The sequence below is a fragment of the Rhincodon typus genome, chromosome 11 (assembly GCF_021869965.1).
Source record: "Rhincodon typus isolate 14 chromosome 11, sRhiTyp1.1, whole genome shotgun sequence".
Taxonomy (NCBI): Eukaryota; Metazoa; Chordata; class Chondrichthyes; order Orectolobiformes; family Rhincodontidae; genus Rhincodon; species Rhincodon typus.
Genome location: NC_063342.1, coordinates 19,300,152 through 19,326,492, shown reverse-complemented (window position 1 = coordinate 19,326,492; position 26,341 = coordinate 19,300,152). Strand labels below are relative to the sequence as shown.

Sequence of the window (26,341 nt, the reverse complement as noted above, 5' to 3'; positions counted from 1 at the left end):
TGTAAATAAATATTAATTGATATTATTCACTTTACAATGACAGTATTGATTTTAAAATACTGTTCCATATTTAGGAAGAGAGTTAAATTTGATTGTAAATAAATTTCAAAGACTATTACCAGCTAGTCATTTTGGACACAAACGTATTGCTGGCAAACTCGTTACCTAAATATTGTCAAAAATAGGCCTTGAGAGAACTCAGTCATAACAGGGCACAAGTCCATACAGTGAAACTTTATTTTAGCAATAAAACACCTAATTATCTTTCAAATAACACTTCCAGTAGCTTATGTGCGCCCTCCATCCTTCTCCCTTCAGCAAAGCCTTTACTTCTATTAGATCATTGGCCTAACACTTGGCCTTGGGCAAATCTTTCTCTATTTCCATGGCAAAGAGAATCTTGAAACAATTTTGAGAGTATCCTGAAGGTATTTGCTCCTTCCACAGAATTACAATGACTGTGGAAAGAAAAGCAACCATACTAGCAATAACTTCATTTAACACCATATGACTTTGCTGATCGCCTTGAAATGGTTTTTCATTCCAATACCAAAGGATAAAATACCTAAAAGAAGCATCAATAAGACAGAGATAGAATATGGAAAATAACACAAGATTAGAGGGTTCAGGACTTCCAATCTTGCAGTAAATTTGAAAATGCCGTTCCTGGTGAGTTACAAGTCTTGTCATGGTGCAAATCAGTGCTTAATTGTTTCCCCAAAGGTAGGAGGGAAAAACTGGACAGCTAACTGCTGAGGGTTGTGCCCACATATGTTGGAGGGGCTAGAGGTTCTGAATCTGGTCTTTTGGTGACAACAGCAAGGCATGTTCAGATTTTAAACTGGGAAACAACAAAACTTCTGTAAAGAAAAATAAAATGGGAAATGAAAGCTATGATGGTGTAAACATAAAGGCAAATAGTACAAAAGAAACAGCAAAGACTAAGTGATAAAATGCAACAGAAAATGATGTTTAAGTGAAATAAGACATGCTCCTGTTTTGCATATATATCTTATATACCTAACTACAAATACATACAAACATTAAAGCAGATTTACCTTTGTATTCAAAGGACTGAAAGCACAAACTTTAACCTGTAATTTTACGTAATGGCCATAGACACTTGGAACAGATTCCTAAAAAGAAAGGAACAAATATGTTTGTTAGTAGTGTGCCTATTAATAGGGCATTGACATTGATTCACCTTTACTGAATACCTTGTTTGTGCCTCAGTTGCACAGATGTGCCTTTTGGTGATACTATCCGGTTTATACCAACAACATCATGTGGTCAGAAAAAGGAAAGATCCTATAGTCTGCATGTTGTGCCTTCAGTTGCGAATGCCCTAAGCTATGGAACATCCTCCCCCACCACCAATTCTTTTTCACTTCCTTTAAGATACACCTTAAGACTTATCCATTTGATCAAGCTTTGTCATCCAGTATCTCTCCACAAATAGTTTACGTTATGACAGAATAAAATCAGAAAATGCTGAAGAATACCTCAGCAGATTGGGCACCATACAAACAATTTTCCTCATTTTTGTCGGTTTCTTTCTCTTCACAGATGGCACTTGACCTTCTAAGCATCTTCCAGCATTTTCTGATTTTATTTCAGATTCCCATCAGCAGTATTCTGCTCTGGGCATCAGTTAGCTCATTTGGCTGGATGGCTGGTTTGCAATGCAGAACAGTCAGTGTGGGTTCAGTTCCTGCACCAGCTGAGGTTACTATAAACAAGTCTCCTCTCTTCTCCTTTCTCCTTGTCTGAAGCGTGGTGACCTGGATGTTTAACCTCCAGGTTGTCTCTCTCTAATGAGAAAGCAGCCCTTTGGTCCGGTAGCTCTATTGCCACTTTACCTTTACCTATTATTCTGCAAGTCTTGCAATTGAATTTGCCTTGGTCTTGACTACTTCCAGAATGCAGTTAACTGAAGGGGCTTAAAGAAAATTCAAGCAGATACACTTCCACTGCGTACTGGCATACTCAGACCTTTATCTGTGAGCTCATACTTCAACTACAGGAGAAGAAGCCAAACTCAAAGTGTTCACCAGCATAGCTAGGGCAAGTGGGAACATGGTCGAACAATCATATTGATTTGTTAACATAAACGTGGGTTTACAATGCAGCAGACGTTCAATAGCACCTTCCAAACCTACAACCATCACCACCTAAAAAAGGTAGCAGATGTCTGCGAATGCCACCCCCTGCAAGATTCCCTCCAAACCATACATCAGGGCCGAGTGGGTTCTGAAGTGGAGTTCTGAAGAGGAGTCATTGGACTTGAAATACTTATCTCCAAAGATATTGTCAAATTTGCCAAGTTTCTCCAGCACTTCGTTATTAAAATCAGATTTCCAGAATACACAGTATTTTGCTTAATTTCCCGAAGTAGCATCACCAGATCCTATGTGTTAATGGCTGCCGTGGAGCCTCAACAGACGTGTTCCTGCTCTAACACATTGTCATTCTCACCGTTCCAACTGGGGGTGGTCATCATAATTGTTAAGCCTCAAGATGAGGTTGCAATGAGAAAATGTTTAGGAAACACTGCCATAGGCCATCCTAATTTGGAACTATATCATTTCTCCACTGCCACTAGGTCAAAACCCAAAACCTCTTTTCTCAATAACACAGTATCTACACCACACGACTACTGTGGTTCCAGACAGCAGCTCGCAACCACCTGCTCATGGGCAACTTGATAAGGGTGTAAATATTGGCCTAACCAACTACAGTAACAATCCATAAAAGAATATTAAAAAACCTTGGTTTCAGAATGGATGCCCAACTTTACAAATTCACAAGTATCCTCTGAATTAGGGATATTCATCATACTTGTAATTGCAAGCAGGAGCTAAATTGAGTTACATCATTCGTTCGGCTCCTGCTTATCATTACAAAACATGATTTCCAGATGAACTGACACTGATTCAAGCAAAGTATTCCAATGGACTAATTTATTTCTAATTCCAGCTAATGCTACAAAGACAAGGAGGCAGCTTCTAGCCGGAATGCCAATCTCAGCCCAGTGAAGACGCGGCGTGGTGTGTTCCGGAGGGGTGGTGTCAGCTTGGCATGGTGGTCTCTAGGTTTGGCAGTCTTGTCCTGGCGTGGACGCCTCGTACCAACGTTGAGGTCTTCTTCATTGGCTGCCTCTGGGCATTCCAGCTGACTGGTGTGACGGTCTCAACCTTGCAAGGAGGTCTTCTTCAGTGTGGAGTATTCCAGCAGCTTGGTGAGCAGTCTCGTCCCAGCGTGATGGTCTCAGCCTGGTGCAGCTGTCATCTTGTCCCATATTGGCAGTCTGTTTGGTGGTCTTGCTCCAGCGCTGAGGTCTTGTACCAGCATGAAAGACTTCTTTGGCAGTGGCTTCCGGGTATTCCAGCATTTGTCCTGAACTGAAACTGATCTGAGATGAACTTTGTCTTAATTTTTACATTTTTTCCTTTAGCTATTACTTGTGTCATTAAGACAGGTGCCGTGGTATGAAGATCTTTAAAACTTTTCACTGCATTTTTTTTGTAAAAACATACATGACAATAAATTGCTATTCTATTCTAAAAATTCTTGATGCAACCGCAACATGTGAATGTGTCAACGTAATTTAAAGCAAATTTAATTAAAACATTGCCTAATCATTCAACTTCTTGTCATCAACACAGTTGTAGCTTATCATATTTTGTAGTTCTGTAACATCTTGGTTGCTGCACACAATTTCTTTTAACTCTAATCTATGAAAACTCCATATTCCCCTTATCCTGGCCTCTTGCACATCAGTCAAAAGGCTGCCTAAGTCAGCAGTGTCTTTAGCCATCTATGCCTTAAGCCTTCAAATTGTCTTCCTCAACCTTTTCGTCTCCTCTGCACCTTTAAGATGTTCTTTAAGCTTTGACTGAAGTATCAGTCACCTTTCCAGCCTGAAATCAATTTTTGTCTGTGCTGCTGGAGCTATATGGGAAAGCCTTAATATGTTAAGGGCATTTACCGGCAACTTTGTAGTTACTGACCAAATGGAAGCGAGCTGTAATTCGTTATGGTTAGATTTGAATTATGTCCTGATTTTAATAAATAATACAGTTGACTGGTTTACGCACAATACTCTGAAATCTGACATCTTTATACCTGATAAGACAAACATGTTGCAAAATGTTTAGTTAGGCAGTTATCACCATGTCAGTAATGAACTGAAACATTTTTTAATTAAACCAACGGCAACGATATCAATCTTTGTCCTCCATTTACAATTGTGCATTAAAATGGAGCACGAAGACCGCTGTTGTTTATTCTGATGCCTCGTATCATGGAGTCATCACGAACAGAAATGTAACTATTCTACGTGGTTGAGAGTTTGAAATCTCTCAGACTTTCACCTCGTGTATCTGACATTATAACCAATACTGTCTTGATTTAATCGAATAGGGAAATAGATTTATGGGGCTAAATGATCCATTTCTGCTCCTATGTGATCACACCAGGACAACAGTTTGCTACTTAGCGAGACAATATTTTATATCAACTTCAGAGCAGAATACCAACCTTGTCTTGAAACAGAAATTTTATGTCTTCATTCGATTCAGCCAACTGGCAATACAGCCCCTTCATCTTGAGCTTGAAAACAAAAAATAAGTATTATAAAAGTTGCAATAGTGTCTAATTTCATGGGTGAAAATGTTTTAGGAATAAGATTTTCGGGTTGGGGATTGACATTTTAAATGGAAGACAACAGAAGCCTGAGATTAGGTCTGTTTACCAGCTTTCAAAAGTGAGGCTATAAGTTTATTTAACAAAGTTACAGTTGGAAGTAAACAAAAAGTTGATCCCTTTGGAGTTGTTTTTTTGGTGGACAAAAGTTGATAGTTGTCTTCAAAATGGGTTCAAGTTATTCATGTGGCTCCAACAAGAAAGACTCTGACCATTGAACCTTGACATTCAATGGCATTGCCATCACCGAATTCCTCGCTATCAACATCTTGGGCATTACCATCGAACTGGCCAAGCTCAATGTGTACCGCGGTGACAACAGGTCAGAAGCCAGGAATACTGCAGCAAGCAACTCATCTCCCGACTCCCCAAGGCCTGCCTTCCATATACAAGACACAAGTCCAGAGCACAATAGAATACTTCCCACTGGCCTGGATGGGTCAGCTCTGTCAACAATCAAGAGGCTTGACACCATCCAGGACAAAGCAGTTCGCTTGACTGGCACTACATCTACAAACATTCACTCCCTCTGATGATACATAGTAGCAAAAGTGTACATCACCTACAAGATACACAGCATAAATTTATCAAAGCTCTTTCAACATCAACTTTCAAACCTATGAAAAGTACCATCTGGAAGGACAAGGTCAAAAGATATAGGGGAACACTATAACCTACAAATTCCCCCCCCAAGCCATCCTAAAAACATATTTTCGTTCCTTCATGTCACCAGGTCAAAATCCTGGAAATCCCTACTCAACAGCATTGTGGGTGCACCTACCCTAAGTGGACTGCAGCAGTTGAAGGCAGTGCACCACCTTTTCTAGGGGAATTGAGGATAGACAATAATTGCAGCGTCTGTGTCTCACTGTCAGTTGGAGCTTGAAAGCATATTTAAGAAGCATAGGGAGAAATCTACTCAACTGCAGGCCAGAAGCAAAAGAAGCATCAAATCAAAAATTGTCGTCTGATTTTGGAAGCACTTGGTAAAAGAGCATGAAGGAGTTATTACTATCCTAGAGATGGGATATCCACAATCAGGAGGTGCTTAAAAATAGTTAGAGTCACCTAGCCAAATGATAGTGGAAGGACTCTAAAGAAATTTCACTCATTGGAGCACAGGAAAAATCTTGAGGAGAATTAGCGTGAATTTCTAAGACATGTGTGACACCTTAGTTTGGTCCCAGAAGAAGGCAGAAAGTATTCAAGATCTGCAAAGCAGTGCTTCCCAAACTTTTTCCTGCTGTGACTTTGTTTTGAGGCTTGAAAATTGTGATGGTTCACTGAAAACTGAGAGAACAAAGGGCCTTTTAGAGTGGAAGCAAGACTGTTGTACTTTTTTTTTCCCAAATTCTATGGCACTTATTGCTGCCTCAGATCTCACGGCCCCAAAGTTTTAGCTTATGGCCAATGTTCCCTCTAACTTTTCTTCTTAGCCTTACTGCAAAGTATAATGTAATTCTTGGGTGTAATAAATGTTGAATGGGCAGTATCCCATTGAGACTTTCTGGCTTAAAGAATAATGGTTTACAAATCAGTGTTGTTAGCAGTATTTGCTTTATTTAAATTTTATAATGGTAAAAGTTTTTGTTTAAAATGTGAAACTCTGTGGAGTAATACTGTCAGTTAATTACTGGGTGTTCAAATTTCTTTTTCCAAGTATTGTTCTCTCTAAAGATCGTAACAAATTAAACACTGCATTACAAACAGAAGATGAAGATCCAGATTTTTATTGAACTGTTGACAACTATGCTTTTACGGCAGTTGGGGATATAGTCTACTTTAAGTTCAGTTTGAAGTATTGTATCCTGGAATGTTATGATTCAAGTAGTTTAATTCAAAACATTGGATAATTAAAATATTTTAGCACAAAGGACTGTTTGAAGTTATCAGAAGTAGACAATACACATTGAAAGTTTGAGACAATTGTACATAATCAAATGTACAAAACAGAACAAAGTTGCATGGGTGCCAAGGCCTATTTCATAGGGACTCTATCTCATGCTAGCAGGTTATGTTGAATGATTCTCCAGTAATATACTCATATTCCTTGTTATTTATCCAGCTTAATTTCAGGGTCCAGGTACTACCAGTCTAGACTGGCATTAAGCCAATAATCCCATCCAGAGTTATTGTGGAGTAACCTGAGGATTCAGTAGTATTTTGCTCCCATAGAACAGTAAGATTTAGTAGTAAGATTTAAATATATCTTCCAGTTAACTAACTGCTAATGAGGACAATTGGACATGATTAAGATGGTCATCCTTCTGAATTATGTGTGTTTACTGCTCAAAAGAGCTAGGAAGAATGGCTGTAACAAGTGTAGATCATTGCAACCTGAATGACATTTCCTCCAGCATTAATCTGCCAAAAATAAAAGGGGCAGTGTATACAGGGTATGACATTGGACTCTCTCGCATTCCACTCCACATGGAATTCAAGATGGTGCCACTTTTGATTAGAGCTGAACACAAGACAATCACCACACACACTTCCAGAAAAAGGTACAAATTTACAAAAGACTTAAAGTTCACAAGAAATAGGAGCAGAAGACCATACGATTCAGTGATCGTCCTTGTCACTCAATACAATTATGATTGATCTTAGACTTTGACTCGACTTCCCTGCCCATTCCCAACATCCCTCAATTCCCTGGAAATTCAGCATTCTGGCTATCCAATTCGAGACATTTTAAGGATGATGCATTCTCAGCCCTCTGGTACAGAGAATTCCAAAGATTCTCAATTCTTTGCGTGAAATAATTTCTCATGGCAGTCCTAAATGATAGAATCCTTCTCATAAACTGTGTCACCATGTTTTAAGTTACCTGAGCAGCTGAAACAATGAACATCTACTTATCAAGCCCTTTTCGAATCTGACATGTTTCAATGAGATTGCCTCTCATTCTTCTGAATTCTAGACTGTAGGCCCAAAGCTTAGCCTCTCATCATACGAGAAGTCCCTGATCAGAGGAACAATACAGCATAACAAGGTGTAGAGCTGGATGAACATAGCAGGCCAAGCAGCATCAGAGGAACAGGAAAGCTGACGTTTCGGGTCTAGACCCTTCTTCAGAAATGGGGGAGGGGAAGGGGGTTCTGAAATAAATAGGGAGGGGGGGAGGCAGATAGAAGATGGATAAAGGAGAAGATAGGTGGAGAGGAGACAGACGGGTCAAAAAGGTGGGGATAGAGCCAGTAAAGGTGGGGAGTTAGGGAGGGGATAGGTCAGTCCAGGGAGGACGGACAGGTCAAGGGGGCAGGATGAGGCTAGTAGGTAGGAGATGGGGGTGAGGCTTGAGGTGGGAGGAGGGGATAGGTGGGAGGAAGGACAGGTTAGGGAGGCGGGGACAAGCTGGGCTGGTTTTGGGATGCGGTAGGGGGGAGGGGAAATTTTGAAGCTTGTGAAGTCCACATTGATACCCTTGGGCTGCAGGGTTCCCAAGCGGAATATGAGTTGCTGTTCCTGCAACCTTCGGGTGGCAACATTGTGGCACTGCAGGAGGCCCAGGATGGACATGTCGTCTGAGGAATGGGAGGGGGAGTTGAAGTGGTTCGCAACTGGGAGGTGCAGTTGTTTAGTGCGAACCGAGCGTAGGTGTTCCACAAAGCGGTCCCCAAGCCTCCGCTCGGTTTCCCCAATGGAGAGGAGGCCACAACGGCAACAGCGGATACAGTATACCACATTAGCAGATGTGCAGGTGAACATCTGCTTGATGTGGAAAGTCTTCTTGGGGCCTGGGATGGGGGTGATGTGTAGGGGCAGGTGTAGCACTTCCTGCGGTTGCAAGGAAAAGTGCCGGGTGTGGTGGGGCTGGAGGGGAGTGTGGAGTGGGCAAGGGAGTCCCGGAGAGAGTGGTCCCTCTGGAAAGCAGGTAAGGGTGGGGAGGGAAAAATGTCTTTGGTGGTGGGGTCAGATTGCAGGTGTCAGAGGATGATGCGTTGGATCCGGAGGTTGGTGGGGTGGTACGTGAGGATGAGGGGGATCCTGTTTTGGTTGTTATTGCAGGGAGGGGGTGTGAGGGATGAGTTGCGGGAAATGTGGGAGAAATTGTCAAGGGCGTTCTTGACCACTTTGGTTGGGGGGGGGTGGTGAACAGTTAAAACGAGGACATCGGAGATGTTTGGGAGTGGAATGCCACATCCTGGGAGCAGATGCGGCGGAGGCGAAGGAATTGGGAATAGGGGATGGCATTTTTGCAGGAAGGTGGGTGGGAGGAGGTGTATTCTAGGTAGCTGTGGGAGTCGGTGGGCTTGAAATGGATATCGGTTTCCAGGTGATTGCCAGAGATGGAAACAGAGAGGTCGAGGAAGGAGAGAGAGGTATCAAAGATGATCCAGGTGAACTTAAGGTTGGGGTGGAAGGTGTTGGTGAAGTGGATGAACTGTTCAAGCTCCTCGTGGGAGCACGAGGCGGCGCCAATACAGTCATCAATGTAATGGAGGAAGAGGTGGGGTTTAGGACCAGTGTAGCTTCGGAAGAGGGATTGTTCCACGTAACCTACAAAGAGGCAAGCTTAGCTTGGGCCCATGCAGGTACCCGTGGCCACCCCCTTTGTCTGTAGGAAGTGAGAGGAATTGAAAGAGAAGTTGTTGAGGGTGAGGACGAGTTCGGCTAAGCGGATGAGGGTGTCAGTGGAGGGGGACTGGTCGGGCCTGCGGGACAGGAAGAAGCGGAGGGCCTTTAGGCCACCTGCATGGGGAATGCAGGTGTATAGGGACTGGACGTCCATGGTAAAGATGAGGTGTCGGGGACCAGGGAATTGGAAGTTTTGGAGGAGATGGAGGGCGTGGGTGGTATCACGGATGTAGGTAGGGAGTTCCTGGACCAAGGCGGAGAAAATGGAGTCGAGATAGGTGGAGATAAGTTCGGTGGGGCAGGAGCAGGCAGAGGAAATGGGTCGACCAGGGCAGTCAGGTTTGTGGATTTTGGGAAGGATATAGAAGTGGGCAGTGCAGGGTTGGGGAACGATGAAATTGGAGGCTGTGGGTGGGAGGTCACCTGAGGTGATGAGGTTGTGGATGGTTTGGGAAATGATGGTTTGGTGGTCAGGGCTGGGGTCATGATCAAGGGGGCGGTAGGAGGTGATGTCGGAGAGTTAGCACCTGGCCTCGTCGACGTAGAGGTCAGTGTGCCTTGCTACAACAGCGCCTCCCTTGTCCGCGGGTTTTATGGTGAGGTTGGGATTGGAGCGGAGGGAGCAGAGGGCTGCACGTTCTGTGGGGGAGAGGTTGGAGTGGGTGAGAGGGGTGGAGAGGTTGAGGCGATTGATGTCTCGACAGCAGTTGGAGATGAAGAGGTCGAGGGAGGGTATGAGGCCTTGGGGTGGTGTCCAGGAGGAGGGGGTGTGTTGGAGGCGGGAGAAGGGGTCAGTAGAGGGAGGGTTAGGCTCATGGTTAAAGAAGTAAGTGCAGAGGCGGCGGAAAAACTGTTCAACGTCCAAGCGTGAGTGGTATTCGTTGATGTGTGGGTGGAGTGGAAGAAAGGTGAGCCCTTTACTGAGGACTGACCGTTCGTCCTCAGTAAGCGGGGGGGATGGTGAAGACTCGGCAGGGCTGGGTGCTACAGTCTCCTCTGAAGCTGTTGGCTGTGAAGGCGGTGGGCGGAGCGACCGCACATCTGCTAATGTGGTATACTGTATCCGCTGTTCCCGTTGTGGCCTCCTCTACATCGGGGAAACCAAGCGGAGGCTTGGGGACCACTGTGCGGAACACCTACGCTCGGTTCGCACTAAACAACTGCACCTCCCAGTCGCGAACCATTTCAACTCCCACTCCCATTCCTCAGATGACATGTCCATCCTGGGCCTCCTGCAGTGCCACAACGACGCCACCCAAAGGTTGCAGGAACAGCACCTCATACTCCGCTCAGGAACCCTGCAGCCCAATGGTATCAATGTGGATTTCACAAGCTTCAAAATCTGACCCACCGCATCCCAAAACCAGCCCAGCTCGTCCCCACCTCCCTAACCTGTCCTTCCTCCCACCTCAAGCCCCACCCCCATCTCCTACCTACTAGCCTCATCCTGCCCCCTTGACCTGTCCGTCTTCCGTGGACTGACCTATCCCCTCTCTAACTCCCCACCTACACTCACCTTTACTGGCTCCATCCCCGCCTCTTTGACCTGTCTGTCTCCTCTCCACCTATCTTCTCCTCTATCCATCTTCCCCTCTCTCCCTATTTATTTCAGAATCCCCTTCCCCTCCCCCATTTCTGAAGAAGGGTCTAGGCCCGAAACGTCAGCTTTCCTGCTCCTCCGATGCTGCTTCGCCTGCTGTGTTCATCCAGCTCTACACTTTGTTATCTCAGATTCTCCAGCATCTGCAGTTCCTACTATCAGAGGAACAATATAGTCAGCATTCACTGCACCATCTCCAAATAGAGTACAAGTTTCTTTGAATGTGGAAAAACAAAACTGTGCACAGTATTCCAAATGCGGTCCCATCAAAGCCCTGAACAACTGTAGCAAGAATTCAATTCCCCTTGCAATATGCTGGTTACTTTCCTACTTCAAGTTAAATGATATTGTCAGCAATTCCTGCAGCCGACTGCCATGATAAGTAAGTTCAGCCGACCAAAAGGCCCAGATTTTCACTGCAATGGACAGACCCTGTTGTGACAAAGATGGCAGATGCATCTCTTTTCGACAGCCTAGGTAGCTCAGGTATCTCTAAGGATATGGTCCCAGGACACCTTGAGGGTTGAGGGTTGGGGGTGGGGGAGGTGGAGGGGAATTCACATATCCTTGTGGGATGGTGGCGGGGGGGGGGGGGAGGGGGGGGGGTGGGATCCGGTGCCAGTTAGGCTTTTTAACTGTGGAGAAATTTGTGAGCACAAACCCTTAAAAAATATGTCAACACATGTGCCAAGGTAACCAATCTCAGCCAGGACAAGACAGGCAAAATAATTGAGTCAGCATTCTCTTCATGGTTGCCAAACTGCAGGGTGCACCTGACATGACTGCCTATCAAATTGCCATGTAAGCTCATATATAAATAATGATCTGTCAGGGTGGTGATACATCAGAGAGCTGAAATTTTCTGTGCAACTGCACCCCAATGTACCCCACATTTTGAGTTGAAGGACATAAAAGAATAGTGGAATTGTTGAGGAGACACAAATATTGTTCAGCTTTAGATCAAACACTCCCCAAAAAAAAACACAACAAAGCAATGGGGAACCAAAATTGTTCTAGGAGTACAATATCATCCATGTGCCTGGTGACTTCCAGCACAGTAGCAACAATGCCCACATTGATTTCAATTTTTACAGGAGCAAAAGAAGTAGTACAGCTGGATCTGATCTAAAACTGTAATTATTTATTTTTAAATATCACTTTTGAGGACACTCAATTTTCACAAGGCTTTGAACTCTCCAGGAGCACTTCCAGTTTTGTTTTATTAGCCCATAACATTTGGATGCAGAGTTTTCTGGAGTCTATTATGGTTTAAAACCAATGTTGCTACTTTGCAAGCTTTTTAGTTACTTGTACAGTATAGCATACACAGGGTAAATGAATTCACTTATTCTAGCATGAACAGGCAAGGAATGCCTATCAACAAATTAATGTTGATGATAATAATAACGAAAGCTACATAACTAGAAATACTAAACAAAAAGAACACGGAACATTCTAGAAATATATAACAGGCCAGTTCGCTTCTGAAAAGAGAAAACACAGGGCATCAATTTCTTCCTTGGAACAGAAACCTAAATGTTAAATCAAGCCATTTCTACTTAGCACAAGGGGCTTTCTTATGTTTCAGTTTCCAGTTCGTTGTTTTCTAGCTATAATTTGTTGGGACAGTGTTAACTTTACTGCTTATGTATGAATCCTATAGGAAAAACTGCTAGTAACACAACAGGAACTTTAGCTTTGTAAGTTGTCATTTGAGCTACATAATGAGCTTATAATGCTGTGGAATAGAAACCTGGTTTAAATGGCACAGCAACAGGTGGGTATTCTGTAATCAGAAATTAAAAAAGAAAGATTCATCAGACAAGCAAAACGCCGCTGATACTGCAAATCTTGAAAGAGAAGAGATGCTGGTCGTTCTCAGCAGCACAGGCAGCATTTGCAGAGAAAGAGAGTCGATGTTTCAAGTTAATGATGAAAGATCATTGACCAGAAATGATATGTTTCTCTGTCAGCCAGTGAGCTCCATCACGTAGAAGGACAAGTTGGTAGCACTCTCATCTGAGTCAGAAGATTGTGGGTTCAAACCTTGCTGTAAGCCTTGAGTGTAAAAATCAAGGCTGACACTCCTCTGCAGTGTAATACAGTCAGTCTGACAAATCACCTCTTAAATGAGATATTAGAACATAGAACAGTACAGCACAGTACAGGCCCTTCGGCCCACGATGTTGTGCCGAACTTTTACTCCAATCCTAAGGTCTATCTAACCTCCACCCCTACCTTATACTGTCATCCATATGCCTATCTAATAGCCGCTTAAATGCCCCTAATGAGGCCAACTCCACTACCCTGTCCGGGAATGCATTCCACACCCCTACCACTCGGAGTAAAGCACCTACCTCTGACGTCTCCCCTATATCTACCTCCACTCACTTTAAAACTATGCCCCCTCGTAATAGCTACCTCTACCCTAGGAAAAAGTCTCTGGCTGTCCGCTCTATCTATACCTCTGATCATTTTGTAAACCTCTATCAAGTCACCTCTCATCCTTGGTCGTTCTAAAGAGAAAAGCCCGAGCTCCCTCAACCTTTCCTCGTAAGACCTTCCCTCCATTCCAGGCAACATCCTGGTAAATCTCCTCTGCACCTTTTCCAACGCTTCCACATCTTTCCTGTAATGAGGTGACCAGAACTAGACAATACTCCAGATGTGGCCGAACCAGGCTTTTGTATAGCTGGAGTATAACTTCACGGCTCTTGAACTCAATCCCTCTATTAATGAAAGCTAACACACCATACGCCTTCTTAACAACTCTATCCACCTGAGTGGCAGCTTTCAGGGAACTGTGAACATGAGCCCCAAGATCCCTCTGCTCCTCCACACTGCCAAGAATCTTTCCGTTAACCCTGTATTCTGCTTTCAAGTTTGTCCTTCCAAAATGAATCACCTCACACTTTTCAGGGTTAAACTCCATCTGCCACTTCTCAGCCCAGCTCTGCATCCTATCAATGTCTCTTTGTAACCTAGAACAGCCCTCCGCACTGTCCACAACGCGACCCACCTTCGTATTGCCCGCGAACTTGCTAATCCACCCTTCCACTCCTTCATCCAAATCATTTACAAAAATCACAAATAGAAGAGGACCCAGAATAGATCCTTAAACAGACACTCTACTTGCCTTCACAGGTAATTATAGAAGATCCTTTATCTTGATTTCAAAGAAGAGCAGGGGAATTGTGCTCACCAATACTTCAATTAACAATATATAATCAGAGTGCATGGTCATGATCCCACTCCTGTTTGTGTAGGCTTGATGTACATAAACTGACTGCCAGATTTCACGCAATAATGGCCCAGGACAGGGCCCAACCAGCTCAATGAGCAGTGCTGCTGCTGAGCAACTCTTGACCGTGGACAATGAAATCATCCCCCCACATACTGCACCCCTTCCACCTTCAATGCTTCCTCCAAGTGTTGTTCAAAATGGAGGAGTACTGATTCATCCGCTAAGGGAAGATGGTACATGATAATCAGCAAGTTTCCTTGCCCATGTAAAACCCAAAGCCATGAGATTTCATAGGACCTGTAGTCAACGTTAAGGACTCCCAGGGCAACTCCTTTCCAACTACATACCTTTGCATTACCACTCTGCTGGGTCTGTCTGCCAGTGGTTTCTGGGACATTGCAAATACAGCAATTACTTCAGTCCTTTATTATAAAAACAGTCCCATTTTCCCATTTCAGTCCACAATCAATAATTCAAAAACAAACCAAACAGTCTTAGCAAAACTGGAGTCAATTGCTACTAATACAAAGGAAGATAGATGCAGTTGTTGGAGGTCAATCATCTCCCTTCCTGGAAATGACTTCAAGAATTGCTCAGGGCAGTGCCCTAAGCATAACCATCTTCAGCTGCTTCATCAATCATCTTCGATCCATTAAAAATTTAAAAGTGGGGATGTTGGCTGGTGTTTTCACAATCTTCAGCATCATTCAAAACTTTGAGGAGTATAAGCAGTCCATATCCAAATGCAGCAACACCTGGACAATATTCAGACTTGAGCTGATAAGTGACAAGTAACATTCATGCCGTACAAGTGCCAAGCAACCATCTCCAACAAGGCAACATCTAACAATCTTGCCCCTCGACATTGTTTGACATTAGCATCATTGAATCTCCAACTCTCAATATCCTGGGCATTACCATTGACCAGAAATTCAACTTGACAAGCCACACAAATACTGTGGTGACAGGAGTATATCAGGGCCAGGAATTGTGCAGGGAAAAACTCACCTCCTGTCTCCCCATTGCCTTTCCACCAACTACAAGGCCCAAGTCAAGACTATGATCAATCCACTTGGCTGGATGGTCATAGCTCCAACACCACTTAAGAAGCTCGACACCAACCAGGACAAAGCACCTGCTTGAATGACATCACTTCCACATTCACTTCCTTCACCACTGATGCACAATGGCAGCAGTGTGTACAATCCACAAGGTGCATTGCAATAACTCATTATGTCTCCCGTGACAGTATGTTTTGGACCGGTGAAGTTGGCCACCCAAAAGGACGGGGGCAACAGGTGCATCGGAACTTCACCATCTGCAAGTCCCCACCCCAAGCCACACTCCAGACTGATCTGAATCCAAATTTTAACTTTAGTCGTCTTTTACTGTTTAAATATTTGCATAAACACTTTGCTATTTGTTTTTATTTCCAGGTAATTTTCTTTCATATTCTACATTCTCTCTTTAGTTTTCTTAAGTCACTTTTTGCTGGTTTTTACATTCAGCCCAATTTTCTGATCTGTCAATCTTAATGGAATTATATGCCTCTCCTTTCAACTTGATAATGTTTTTATGTGAGTACGATATTTAAATGGTTGCCACCTGATTCAAAGTTATATTAATACCTTTAGTTCCATGTTGCTTCTTCTGGATAACTCCCAAGATAAAGAACAGAGCTAGTACATTTACAGTCCGGTCACAGGACTGAGCACAGATTAATCTCATTTACAGACCACTTTGACAACAAATGTTTTTTACTGTCCATAACAGCAAGGGCAAATATAACATCGATATCACAAAGAGAACCATCACATTCAAAGCAGCAAGCCAACTAAGCAAGAATAGGTAAATGCTTCATACATTTATGAACATATGAAGTAACAGCAGCAGGAGGGGACCATTTGGTCCCTTGAATCTGCTCTATCATTCGATCATGGCTTATCTGATCCTGGCCTCAAATTCACTTTCTTGCCTGTTTCCCATAATCTTTTGTGTAAATTGAAGACATGTAGAATACAGTTCATTTCTATCAAAAAACCCAACCACTTATTTCAGCTAGGGCAGCTGAGTGAGTATCAGCTGATAGCAGAATTCGGCTAACAGCCACAAAACTATTTTTAAAAGAATTATGACTATAAACTACTGGATTTCACCCATGTTCTGGCCAATACCTATCTCTCAACCAACATCTGTTCATCATTTCATTTCCGCTTCTGATCTCTCTCTCTCCATGCAACTTTCTCATTGCTAGAGAGTTGCAAGTATAATTTATATCTTGATATCATTATGCACAGGCCCCAAGAATAACCTCAAATGGTAAGATAACGCTGGTGTGCCTCTGCACCATTCTCAAGCCATCGAAGCTAACTAGCCCATCTTATGGGTATTTACATTCACAAACTGGCTGCCGCAGTTCCTAACAATATCAGAGATAGCATTTCGACAGCAGAGTGGTGTAGTAGGAACGTGCTGAGCTCATAGCCCATCAAAATCATGCTCTGCTAAGTGTTCCTGGGTTGTGATGGTAGTGTCCCTACCTCTGGACCAGAAGGTCCAGGTTCAAATTCCACCTACTCAGGACATGTGTTCTAACATGCCCGAACAGTTGAACAGAAATATTTATCAGTACAGCACTTCTGAGATACTGGATTGATTATGAGATTCTCAGAGCTATTTAAATGCGCTAAAGGAACACAAATTCTTCTTTCTGTTCTACTAACTTCACCAATATTCTGTTTCACCCAGCTCAAAGTTGAGTAAATTTCAAAGTTTCTTTTCAGATCCTGTTGTATTGCTGCTACTTAAATCCCGTAACTACCAAAACTTCCCCGAATCTAAATTCTCTTTAATGGTGAAGGCCTTGAACACCAATGTCAAAGTCCACTCTCATTCTGACGAGTTTTATCATACTCCAAACATGAACTGTTTCTGCTTCCTCATACAGAGTCATAGAATCTTTCCAGTGTGGAAACAGACAAATCGGCCCAACAAGTCCGCACCGATCCTCTGAACAGCATCCCACCCAGACCCAGACCCATCCCTCCTACCCTGTAACCCTACATTTCCTATGGTTAATGCACCTAACCTACATGTCCGTGAACACTATGGGTAATTCAGCACGGCCAATCCACTTAACTTGCACAGAGTAATACAGCATGGAAACAGGCCCTTTGTTTTAATTTGTCTGTGCGACCAAGTTTCCAAATCTAAACTAGTCCCACTTGCCTGCATTTGGCCCATATCTCTCTAAACTTTTCTTATTCACGTAAGTGTCCAAAATGTCTTTTCAACATTGTAACTCTACCTGCATCTACCACTTCCTCTGGCGGTTTATTCAACATACAAACCACCAGCTGTGCGAAAAAGTTGTCCGTCAGGTCGCTTTTAAATCTTTCTCCTCTCACCTTAAAAATATGCCCCCTAGTTTTGAACTCCCCCACCCTAGGGAAAAGATCGTTGCTATTCACCTTATCTATGCCCCTCATGATTTTATAAACCTCTATTAGGTCACCCCTCAACCTCCTAAGCTTCAGGGAAAAAGTTCCCAGCTTATCCAGCCTTCCCTGTAACTCAAAGCCTCCAGTCCCAACAACATCCTGGTAAATCTTTTCTGAGCCCTCTCCAGTTTAATAATATCCATCCTATTGCATGTCAACCACAACTGTACACAGTACTCCAAAAGTGGCCTCACCAACATCCTGTACAACCTCAACATGATGTCCCAACTCCTATATTCAATGGTCTGAGCAATGAAGGCAAGCTTGCTAAACGCCTTAACTATCCTGTCTGCCTATGATACAAATTTCAAAGAATTATGTACCTGAACCCCTAGGTCACTCTGTTCTACAACAGAACCCAGGGCCCTTGTTCATCTTACCAAAATCTTACCTTGCATTTATCCAAATTAAACTCCATTTATCATTCCTCAGCCCATTGGCCCAATTGATTGAGATGCCTTTGTAATTTCAGATAACCTTCTTCACAGTCCACTATACCACCAACTTTGGTGTCAACTCAAAATCACTAACCATGCCTCCTAAATACTCATCCAAATTATTTGTATAAATGACAAACAAAAGTGAACCCAGCACTGATCCCTGAGGAACACTGCTGGTCATAGGCCTCTAGTCCAAAAGTCAACCCTCCACCACCATTCTTGGTGTCCTACCATCAAGTCAACAGACCTGATATATTTCTCCAGGACTTTATTATTCCACTCTCATTCTGTTTCTCAGAAAGGTACAAGGTAAACAATCTTTCCTTATAACAGAGACATCTAAGCTCACAAATAAACCTCACTGTCCTCTGCTACACATCCTCTGATAACATATGCAATGTTTCTATGTAATTATGAAAAGTGAACAAATTACTCCAAAGACAGTCTCATCTGGACAAAATAAAACAACGTGACACCCTTATAAATCACATCATTTGGGGAAAACATGGGGATTTGCCTTCATCACTATCTGTAGAAAGTAAACAATTAATACAAGCAGTTTGAAAGATAAAAATATTTGCCTTTTTGAGGTTTATTAGTTTAGTCATGCAGAACCTACGGATTAGATTGTCAGGCTGAGTAACGAATCTTATATGATGGTGTAGTGCTACAACATTTATCTTGAAACTAAAGGCCAGGTACAAAAAAAAGGAAATGTCTGAAGAAACGTTGAGAATACCAATTATTGCTTCATGGGCAATTGTATACAACAAAAATGCTCTTGGAATACAATACTTTGCACTGATAATTTGAAACAAACGACATGGCGGCAGGTAGCTCAGTGATTAATATTGCTACTTCACAGCTCCAGGTCGAGGGTTCGATTCGACCCTCGCGCGACTGTGTTCAGTTCTCCCCCTGTCAGCGTGGGTTTCCTTCCACAGATGTGCAAGTTAGGTGGATTAGCTATGCTAAATTGACCATAGTGTTCAGAGATATGTAAGTTAAGTAGGCGGATTAGCCATGGGAAAGGCAGGGTTACCGGGATGGGGTGGATGCTCTTTGGAAAATCGGTGTGGACTTGTTGGGCCGAATGGCCTATCTCCACACTGCGGATATTCTATAACCAAGACAACAGTGTGGAGCTGGAAGGACACAGCAGGTCAGGCAGCATCTGAGAAGAAGGAAAGTTGAAGTTTCGGGTCGGGACCCTTCTTCAGAAATGACCTAAATACTTTGTGTACAAAAAGAAACAGGATAGGGAAATAACATACTTACTACAGTGGGCCTTGCTCCATCCACTCTATTTAATCTTTTAAAACATATGCTTTAAATAATAGCACTATTAATTGTTTCAATACGGCTGGAGTGGTAAGTTTTTGTAAAGCCAAGAAAGGAGCGGCGGTACGAGGTGAAGTTAAATGTCTCCCTTCAATTATAACTTAAGCACCCATCACAGCCAAAGCGTCGTCACGGGCGCTCAGTCAACCTAACCTGATGACCCATCAAACGCAAGCACCGCCCACCTACTCACACCCGGTTCGTTGATTCCTGCAGGGCGACGTGAGCATGCGCACTCTCTATGGTCATAACCGCTGTCAGTCAAATGGGCCTCCACTCTGCGGAAAGCAATGAGTTCGGTCGAGGGGAAGGCAAAGCGGATTTTCCAGGGGGAGGAGCATCTTAACCGGACGCTTGCTGATTGGATCACGCAGAGATGGGCGGCGACGCGTCTTTCGATAGGGCGCTACTCCTGTCAGTCAGCAAGTTTGCCGTGCGTCGTTTCCGTTTGGTTGTGCGGGCGCGTTGGGTAACGTACGGGGGGGGCGGGGAGAGCGAGAAACGAGAAAGAGTGAGTGCGTTAGGTTTAGACACTAGGCAACGGGCGGAGAGACAGACGTAGACACAGGAGAGAGAGAGAGAGAGAGAGGCGGCTCCTTGTCTCACCCACACCCAGTAGCCGGCAGATCGAAAGGATATCTCTACGCCGGCGGGGGGGGTGAGGGGTGAAGGCCGTGGAGCCGCCGCTGGGGAGCGACCCTCCGCCGGCGCTTTCCGAGATGAGGTAAGCTGCTCGGTTCCCAGCTCCTGCAATGGCTCTCCCTGCAGCCAAAGGATTACTGCCTCCTGTTATTTCAAACACTGCTTGCTGCAGGCATGTCTCCCTTTAATACATACTGTGGTAACTCACCGCCGCTCAGCCTTGAGCAATCTGCCTTTTGAAACAGAGGCTTTGCTGGCAGACCTTAAAAGTAAGAGGAAAGTCAGTTACTGTGGAGAGAGGTGAGGAGACTTTCATGAGCTTATTTGCTGCATGTTGTTGACGAGGTGAATTTTTTTGTCCCTAATTGCCTGGCTTTTTTTTTTGGACCATGCAGTGATTAAAAGTAATGGGGGTGAAGATTATTTTATACCCTTTGCCTCCCTTTCCCCTTTCTAGCTCCTCTGTTGCAGGGCGGATTGGTCACAGGGAGATGGGAATAATAAGTGTAATCTGATACAAGTGTTTTTGGATCATTACAAGAAAGGAGGGTCGTATTCGGTTTTTTTTAACCACATTGCCGATCCTTGTTATCGAGTGTATTATTTGCTAGAGGACGTTTATTTTGTGAAATTGTGAAGAGTAGCGCATGAAACCCCGAAGTGTAGTAGATATTTCTGTCGTTTTAATTAAACATATGGAGCAACATTTAAATCAGAACTATGAAAAATCCAAGCCTGCTGTTTGATTTATGCTGTTTGAAGATGAGGGAATAAACGAATGAAACAGGAGCATTAAAGGATTGGATGGTTTCTAAAGTCGCGGTCGGTTCACGGCCATTCTAATACTTAAAAAAAATCTTTCATATAGTCTTAAACAGCCTGATCCTCTCTGTTAATTAAATACAATCTAAATGTTAGCAAAGCCTGCTGTTTTCGTTGCTGAAATTTGGTAGTGATTGTCATTTTGAAAATGTTGTTTGTATTCAGTGGAATCTGAAATTTAACGTTGTATTGAATAAATTATAAATTATGAATTTTCAGCAAAATAACCAACCACCTTGAGATTTGGGTAGAATGTAGAACTGTGGTCATTAATCATGATGATGCAACTGACAGTGTAACCTGGCAAGTCTTGCCAAATAATCAACTGTATAGTATGATTTATTCTATCGTAATATATTGGTTGAGTGGTAATGAAACTGGAAGATTTTGATTGAGGCAAGGATTTAGGATAGATCTGTGATCAGGTTATTTCACATGCGATAACATTGTGTGCATGCTTATTTACATGTAGTTATATTCACTAAATTGCAAAAGAAAAGCTTTATCATGTTGGGGGAAAAAGGGTTACGAAATCTAAACTTTGACATATAGTGTTCTGATTGAGTTTTAACATGAAGCCACATACTTGTTTCTAACAGTTCAAATAAAATTTATGTAGAGTGCACAAAACATTATTTTACAATTATGTTTTAAGTGAGATTGTAAAATGTTGTGTGAACCACGTAAAGTTTCCCTAGGAATCTTGTGATTTTTTTTTTTTGAAGTATTAATACTGAAAAATTCCTTCAGACCATAAGGAGAGCAACAGAATTAGGCCATATGGCCCATTGAATCTGTTCCACCATTTGATCATGGCTGATATGTTTCTCGCCCCCATTCTCCTGCTTTCTCCCCATACTCTTGATCCCCTTTCTAATCAAGAACCTATCTATCTCTGTCTTAAATAGACTTAAAATGACTTGGCCACCACAGCCTTCTGCAGCAATGTATTCCGCAGATTCACCAGTCTCTGTTTGAAGAATTTCCTCCTCATCACAGTTCTAAAGGATCGTCCCCTAAATCTGAGGCTGTGCCCTTCAGCTCCAGTGTCTCCTAATGGAAACATCATCTCTATGTCCACTCTATTCAGGTGTCTCAATAGGCTGTAAGTTTCAATGAGATCCCACCTCATCTTTATAAACTCCACGGTCCTCAAGAGCTCTTCATATTGACAAGTTCTTTATCCCTGCGATCGTTTTGTAAACCATCTCTGGATCTCCTCCAAGGCCAGCGTATCCAACCTTACAAACAGGGCCCAAAGCTGTTCACTATTCCAAAAGTGGTCTGACCAGAGTTATCTGTAACCTCAGCAATACATCTCTGCTCTTGTTTTCTAGCCCTCTTCAAATTGATACTAACTCTGTGTTTGTCTTCCTAACTGCCAAGTGAACCTGCATGTTAATCTTTAGAGAATCCTGAACTAGAACTCGCATCCCTTTGTGCTTCAAATTTCTGAAGCCTTTCCCCACTTACAAATCAGTCTACGCCTCTATTCTTACTACAAAAGTGTGTGAGCTTGCACTTTCCCGCATTGTCTTCCATCTCTTGGCACTTTCTCGCATTGATTTTGTAAACATCAGGAAGACAATCAAATCAGTTTGGGGCTGCACGGTAGCTCAGGTTAACACCGCTGCCTCTAAGATCCAGGGACCTGGGTTCAAGTACTGTCTCAGGCAACTGTCTGTGTGGAGTTTGCACATTCTCCCTATGTCTGCATGGGTTTCCTTCCACAGAGCAAAGATACGCAGGTTAGGTGATTGGCCATGCTGAATTGCCTGTAGTGTGCGGGGATGTGCAGGTTAGGTGGATTAGCCATGGGAAATAGATTATAGGGTTAGGGTAAAGGTGGGTCTGTGTGAATGGCCTGCTTCCACACTGTAGGGATTCTATGATTCAATCCAAATCTTTGCGAATGAACTAAGTGCAGTTTTAAATTGCAAGTCCTAAAGCCAACTGAAAACATTTCAGTTAAATGCTAAGTTTCATCCTACTTTTTGGAATGCTTAAGCACCACAATGATTTTACTAACCTTGCTTCACGCATCATTTTGTAGCCTTCGTTGACACAACTGGAAGCAGAATAATAATAAACTGCAGAATGCTAAAACTTTACTCTTAATTATTTATTGATCTTTCCTCTTGTAATCTAATTATGCCAAAGAAGGGTTTATTGGAGATTGCTATACAATTCTTTTAGCGTAAAGGTAAATCATAAGGCTTGAGAAAATGCCAGATCTTGTATCTTTTCCAGACTTTGGAGTGCCTGGATTGAACTAAAATTGTGTAACCAAGCAGGAGTATATATTTTTAAAAACTCATTCTTTGAGAATGCGTTTACAATTTTACAGAGCTCAATAGTTTTGCAAATTGCCAAAAGTTTGCTCTTAACTCCTTGGTAGTTGATGCTGACTATTTTTGCAATACTGACAAGTGAGGTTATAGTGAGAAGTAAAAGCCAGTTTAAAATTTTGGACAGAAGTACTGGGTGAAGAGACCAAACTTCACAACTCTTGAAAAGAGAGACTTCAGTATTCCTTATAAAGAAATAAATAATGTGTGGCAAGAAAGGAACCATTTAATTGTGATTACTGGAAATCAAACAAAAATAGAAATTACCAGAAAGATTCAGCAAGTTTGGCATCATCTGTGGAGGGAGAGAGCAGCATTAACATTTCGGGCGCAGTGACCCTCCTTCAGAATGTTCTGCAGAAGGGTCATTGGACCCAAAACGTTAATGCTGTTTCCTCTGCATAGCTGCTGCCAAACCTGCTGAGCTTTTGAGATTTTTCTGAAGAGGGGTCCTCACCCGAAACATCAGTTTTCCTGCTCCTCTGATGCTGCTTGGCCTGCTGTGTTCCTCCAGCTCCGCGCTGTTATCTCTGACTCCAGCATTGGCAGTTCTTACTATCTCTGAGCTTTTTTGAGCAATTTCTGTTTTTGTAGTTTGTTAATCATGGTTGTTGCTGTGCGCAGAAATCATGTTAGAAGTTGAATGCATTTGCAATTAGAAGTGGTTCACAAATGCATGAAGTGCAATGTATAGTATCCGTGAACCCCATATGAATGTTATTAGGATATGGAGGCACCGGAAAAGGTGCAGAAAGGATTTACAAGGATGATATCAGAAATATGTGGGAGTAACTAACAGAAAAGGATCGACAGACTGTGTCTCTTTGAATGCTGACAAAAGAAGGCTGGGGAGTGACCAAATAGAGATCTTTAACACAAGTTTTGACACCAGGGATGCCAAGAGTATACTTCCCCTTGTGAAGAAGAGCATAATGAAGCCATTCACATGAGCTCTCACAGCGAGTGGTTGAAGCAAATTGTATAGATTGATTGAAGAGGAAACTAGCCAAGTGTTTGTGGTATTGCTGGGTCATAAACCTGAAACGCCTCCCGAAGAGCCCCGTGCGCCAAACAGACTGCAGTTCAAGAAGGCAGCTCACCGTGACCTAGGGCAACTTTAGATGGGCAATAAATGCTGACCCAGTTAGTGAAGTTCACATTGCATGAATTAATTAAACAATGGTTACAATAGTAGATTTAGGTGAGGAATAGTGGGAAGAGGCTTGAGTGGCGCATGAGCTTTTGGGCCAAATGGACTGTTTTTGTGTTGCATATCCCCTGCAAATATCCTGCATATTCTAAGAAATGAAACAAAGAGCTGTAGATGCTGGAGTTCTGAAACGAAACAGAAACGTAAGCGTTCAGGATTTGACATTGACTTCAAAAAGTTCAGAGCATGAGTACTTTCTTCCTGCTCATTACCAACCCCCACAACTCCAGGTCCTGTCGTGGAATGAGACAAAAGAACTGCGGATGCTGCCTGGCCTACTGTGTCGTACCTGTCATGGAATGGTTTGCTTTCAGCCCAGCCAACTTATTTTCAACTACTCAGCCAACATTATCACCCATCCAACTTCTCTCCTTCCCTTTTTTTTAGTCTCTCTTCACTGAGATGCATCCCCATCTTTCTGCTCTCTCTTTCCCCCTCTCTTGTCATCCACATTAATACTACCTTTTCCTTCTAGTTCCGAGGAAGGGTCAACGGAACTGAAATGTTAAATCTGTTTGTCTGCAGATGCTGCCGGACTTGCTGAGTTTCTCCAGCAATTTCTCTTTGTTTGTTTTATTCTAATAAATGTGTTATCATTTTGTGCAAATACCTCTGGTCCAATAGGATTTATATGCAACATTAAAATAATGTCTATTGAGTGAGTTTAGCTGCTTAATTTCTAATATTATGGTTGACACATTACTCATTGTATTTCCCCTGGGAGTCAGTGCTGAGACTTGAACACTTTACTCCAACTCTTGGCTTGTGCAGTCTTGTAGAACTATATGGCGTGCTGTGGGACTTTGGAATGGTAACAGAATTTGTCGATGCTGCACACGAATTTTAAGTACTGAAAGACAGCTCTAAAAGCACGTTCTTATTCTATCAGTGTGAAATTTCCAGTTTGCTATTACATATCAATCCACCTGGTACATATTGATGAAACAGTTGGGGAAAGATTGTTCTTCCGTATCCTCGGCTGATGCCGATTCAGATAACAACTTGGATGTGATAAAATGTTCTTAGAGTAAAGAATGGTATCTTAAAGTAAAAAGTAAAATTTGGACCAGTTGATTTTCAGAAAAGAGATTACAAAATGAAGACACAAATGTTAAATAACTGAGAATAATTGATGGTGTCTGAAGGACGCACTGTCTGAATCAAGTGATGGGTGAAGAAAGCATAGCTGATGCAATGTTTGTGAAAAGCGAAGGAAATTGAATGGGGAAAAATATTTAGGAAATTGAGCAAACAGCTCAAGAGATAAATTGCTTTTGAGCAGCTGCATAGGAGATATGGAACTCCTTGTCCTGTGAGAGACAGGAAAATGTACGAGATAGGCACATGGACAGAGTTAAATCAGAAATTGAGATGGACAGCTTTTGGCTAACTCGATTGCAGTAATGAAAAACAGAACAGTACAGTATAGCACAGGACAAGGCTTGTGTTGAATATGTTGAAGAAATGCACGTAAAAATGGCAAATGAGAATTAACTTTGGAATCAGGAAAGCAGATGGTATGGTCCAGTTCGAAAACAGTGAGCCAAATAATGGAAAGGCCGCAGGCGTAAATGAGCTTCTACCAGAATTAATTGAACTCGTGGGAGAAATGGCAACAGTCAACCATACCTGAAAATTTAATAGGTTGGATGAAACCACCAGAATAGTTTACATGTTCAATGTTTTTACTTCACATCAGTGAGTACCTAAGATAAATATCATTTGACAAAGTGGCAGAGAGGCAATAGTGTACCATCTACAAGTGTACTGCAGTAAATCTCTGACCAAAGCCATGACCAGTACTACCTTGAAAGGGAAGGGCTTCGGATGTATGGCAATACCATGACCTTTGTTTCCCTCCAAGCTGCACATAACCCTGAAAGATCGCCATTCCTTCAATGTCACTGGATCA

General features: G+C 42.8%; 2 protein-coding genes across 10 annotated transcripts in view; one reads left to right on the top strand and one right to left on the bottom strand.

Moving 5' to 3' along the window:
• cryzl1 (crystallin, zeta (quinone reductase)-like 1) overlaps positions 1-19,707 on the bottom strand; it is an 85,787-nt gene extending 66,080 nt beyond the window's left edge. For 2 of the 5 annotated variants that reach the window (XM_048603056.1, XM_048603060.1), the window contains exons 1-3: positions 19,345-19,578; positions 4,540-4,611; positions 1,059-1,136 (exon numbers count right to left, since the gene is read on the bottom strand). In XM_048603056.1, the coding sequence (XP_048459013.1) occupies positions 1,059-1,136; positions 4,540-4,605 (144 nt within the window). In that variant the 5' untranslated portion in view covers positions 4,606-4,611; positions 19,345-19,578. The other 3 variants (XM_048603057.1, XM_048603058.1, XM_020532193.2) reach the window with 3 other exon arrangements.
• A 200-nt stretch (positions 19,708-19,907) lies between these two features.
• The window catches only part of itsn1 (intersectin 1 (SH3 domain protein)), a 173,715-nt gene continuing 167,281 nt past the window's right edge, over positions 19,908-26,341 (top strand). For 4 of the 5 annotated variants that reach the window (XM_048603054.1, XM_048603052.1, XM_048603053.1 and 1 more), the window contains exon 1: positions 19,908-20,131. The gene's annotated coding sequence lies outside the window, so the exon portion shown is untranslated. Of the gene's footprint in view, positions 20,132-20,329; positions 20,350-26,341 lie in introns of those variants that run through there. The other variant, XM_048603051.1, reaches the window with a different exon arrangement.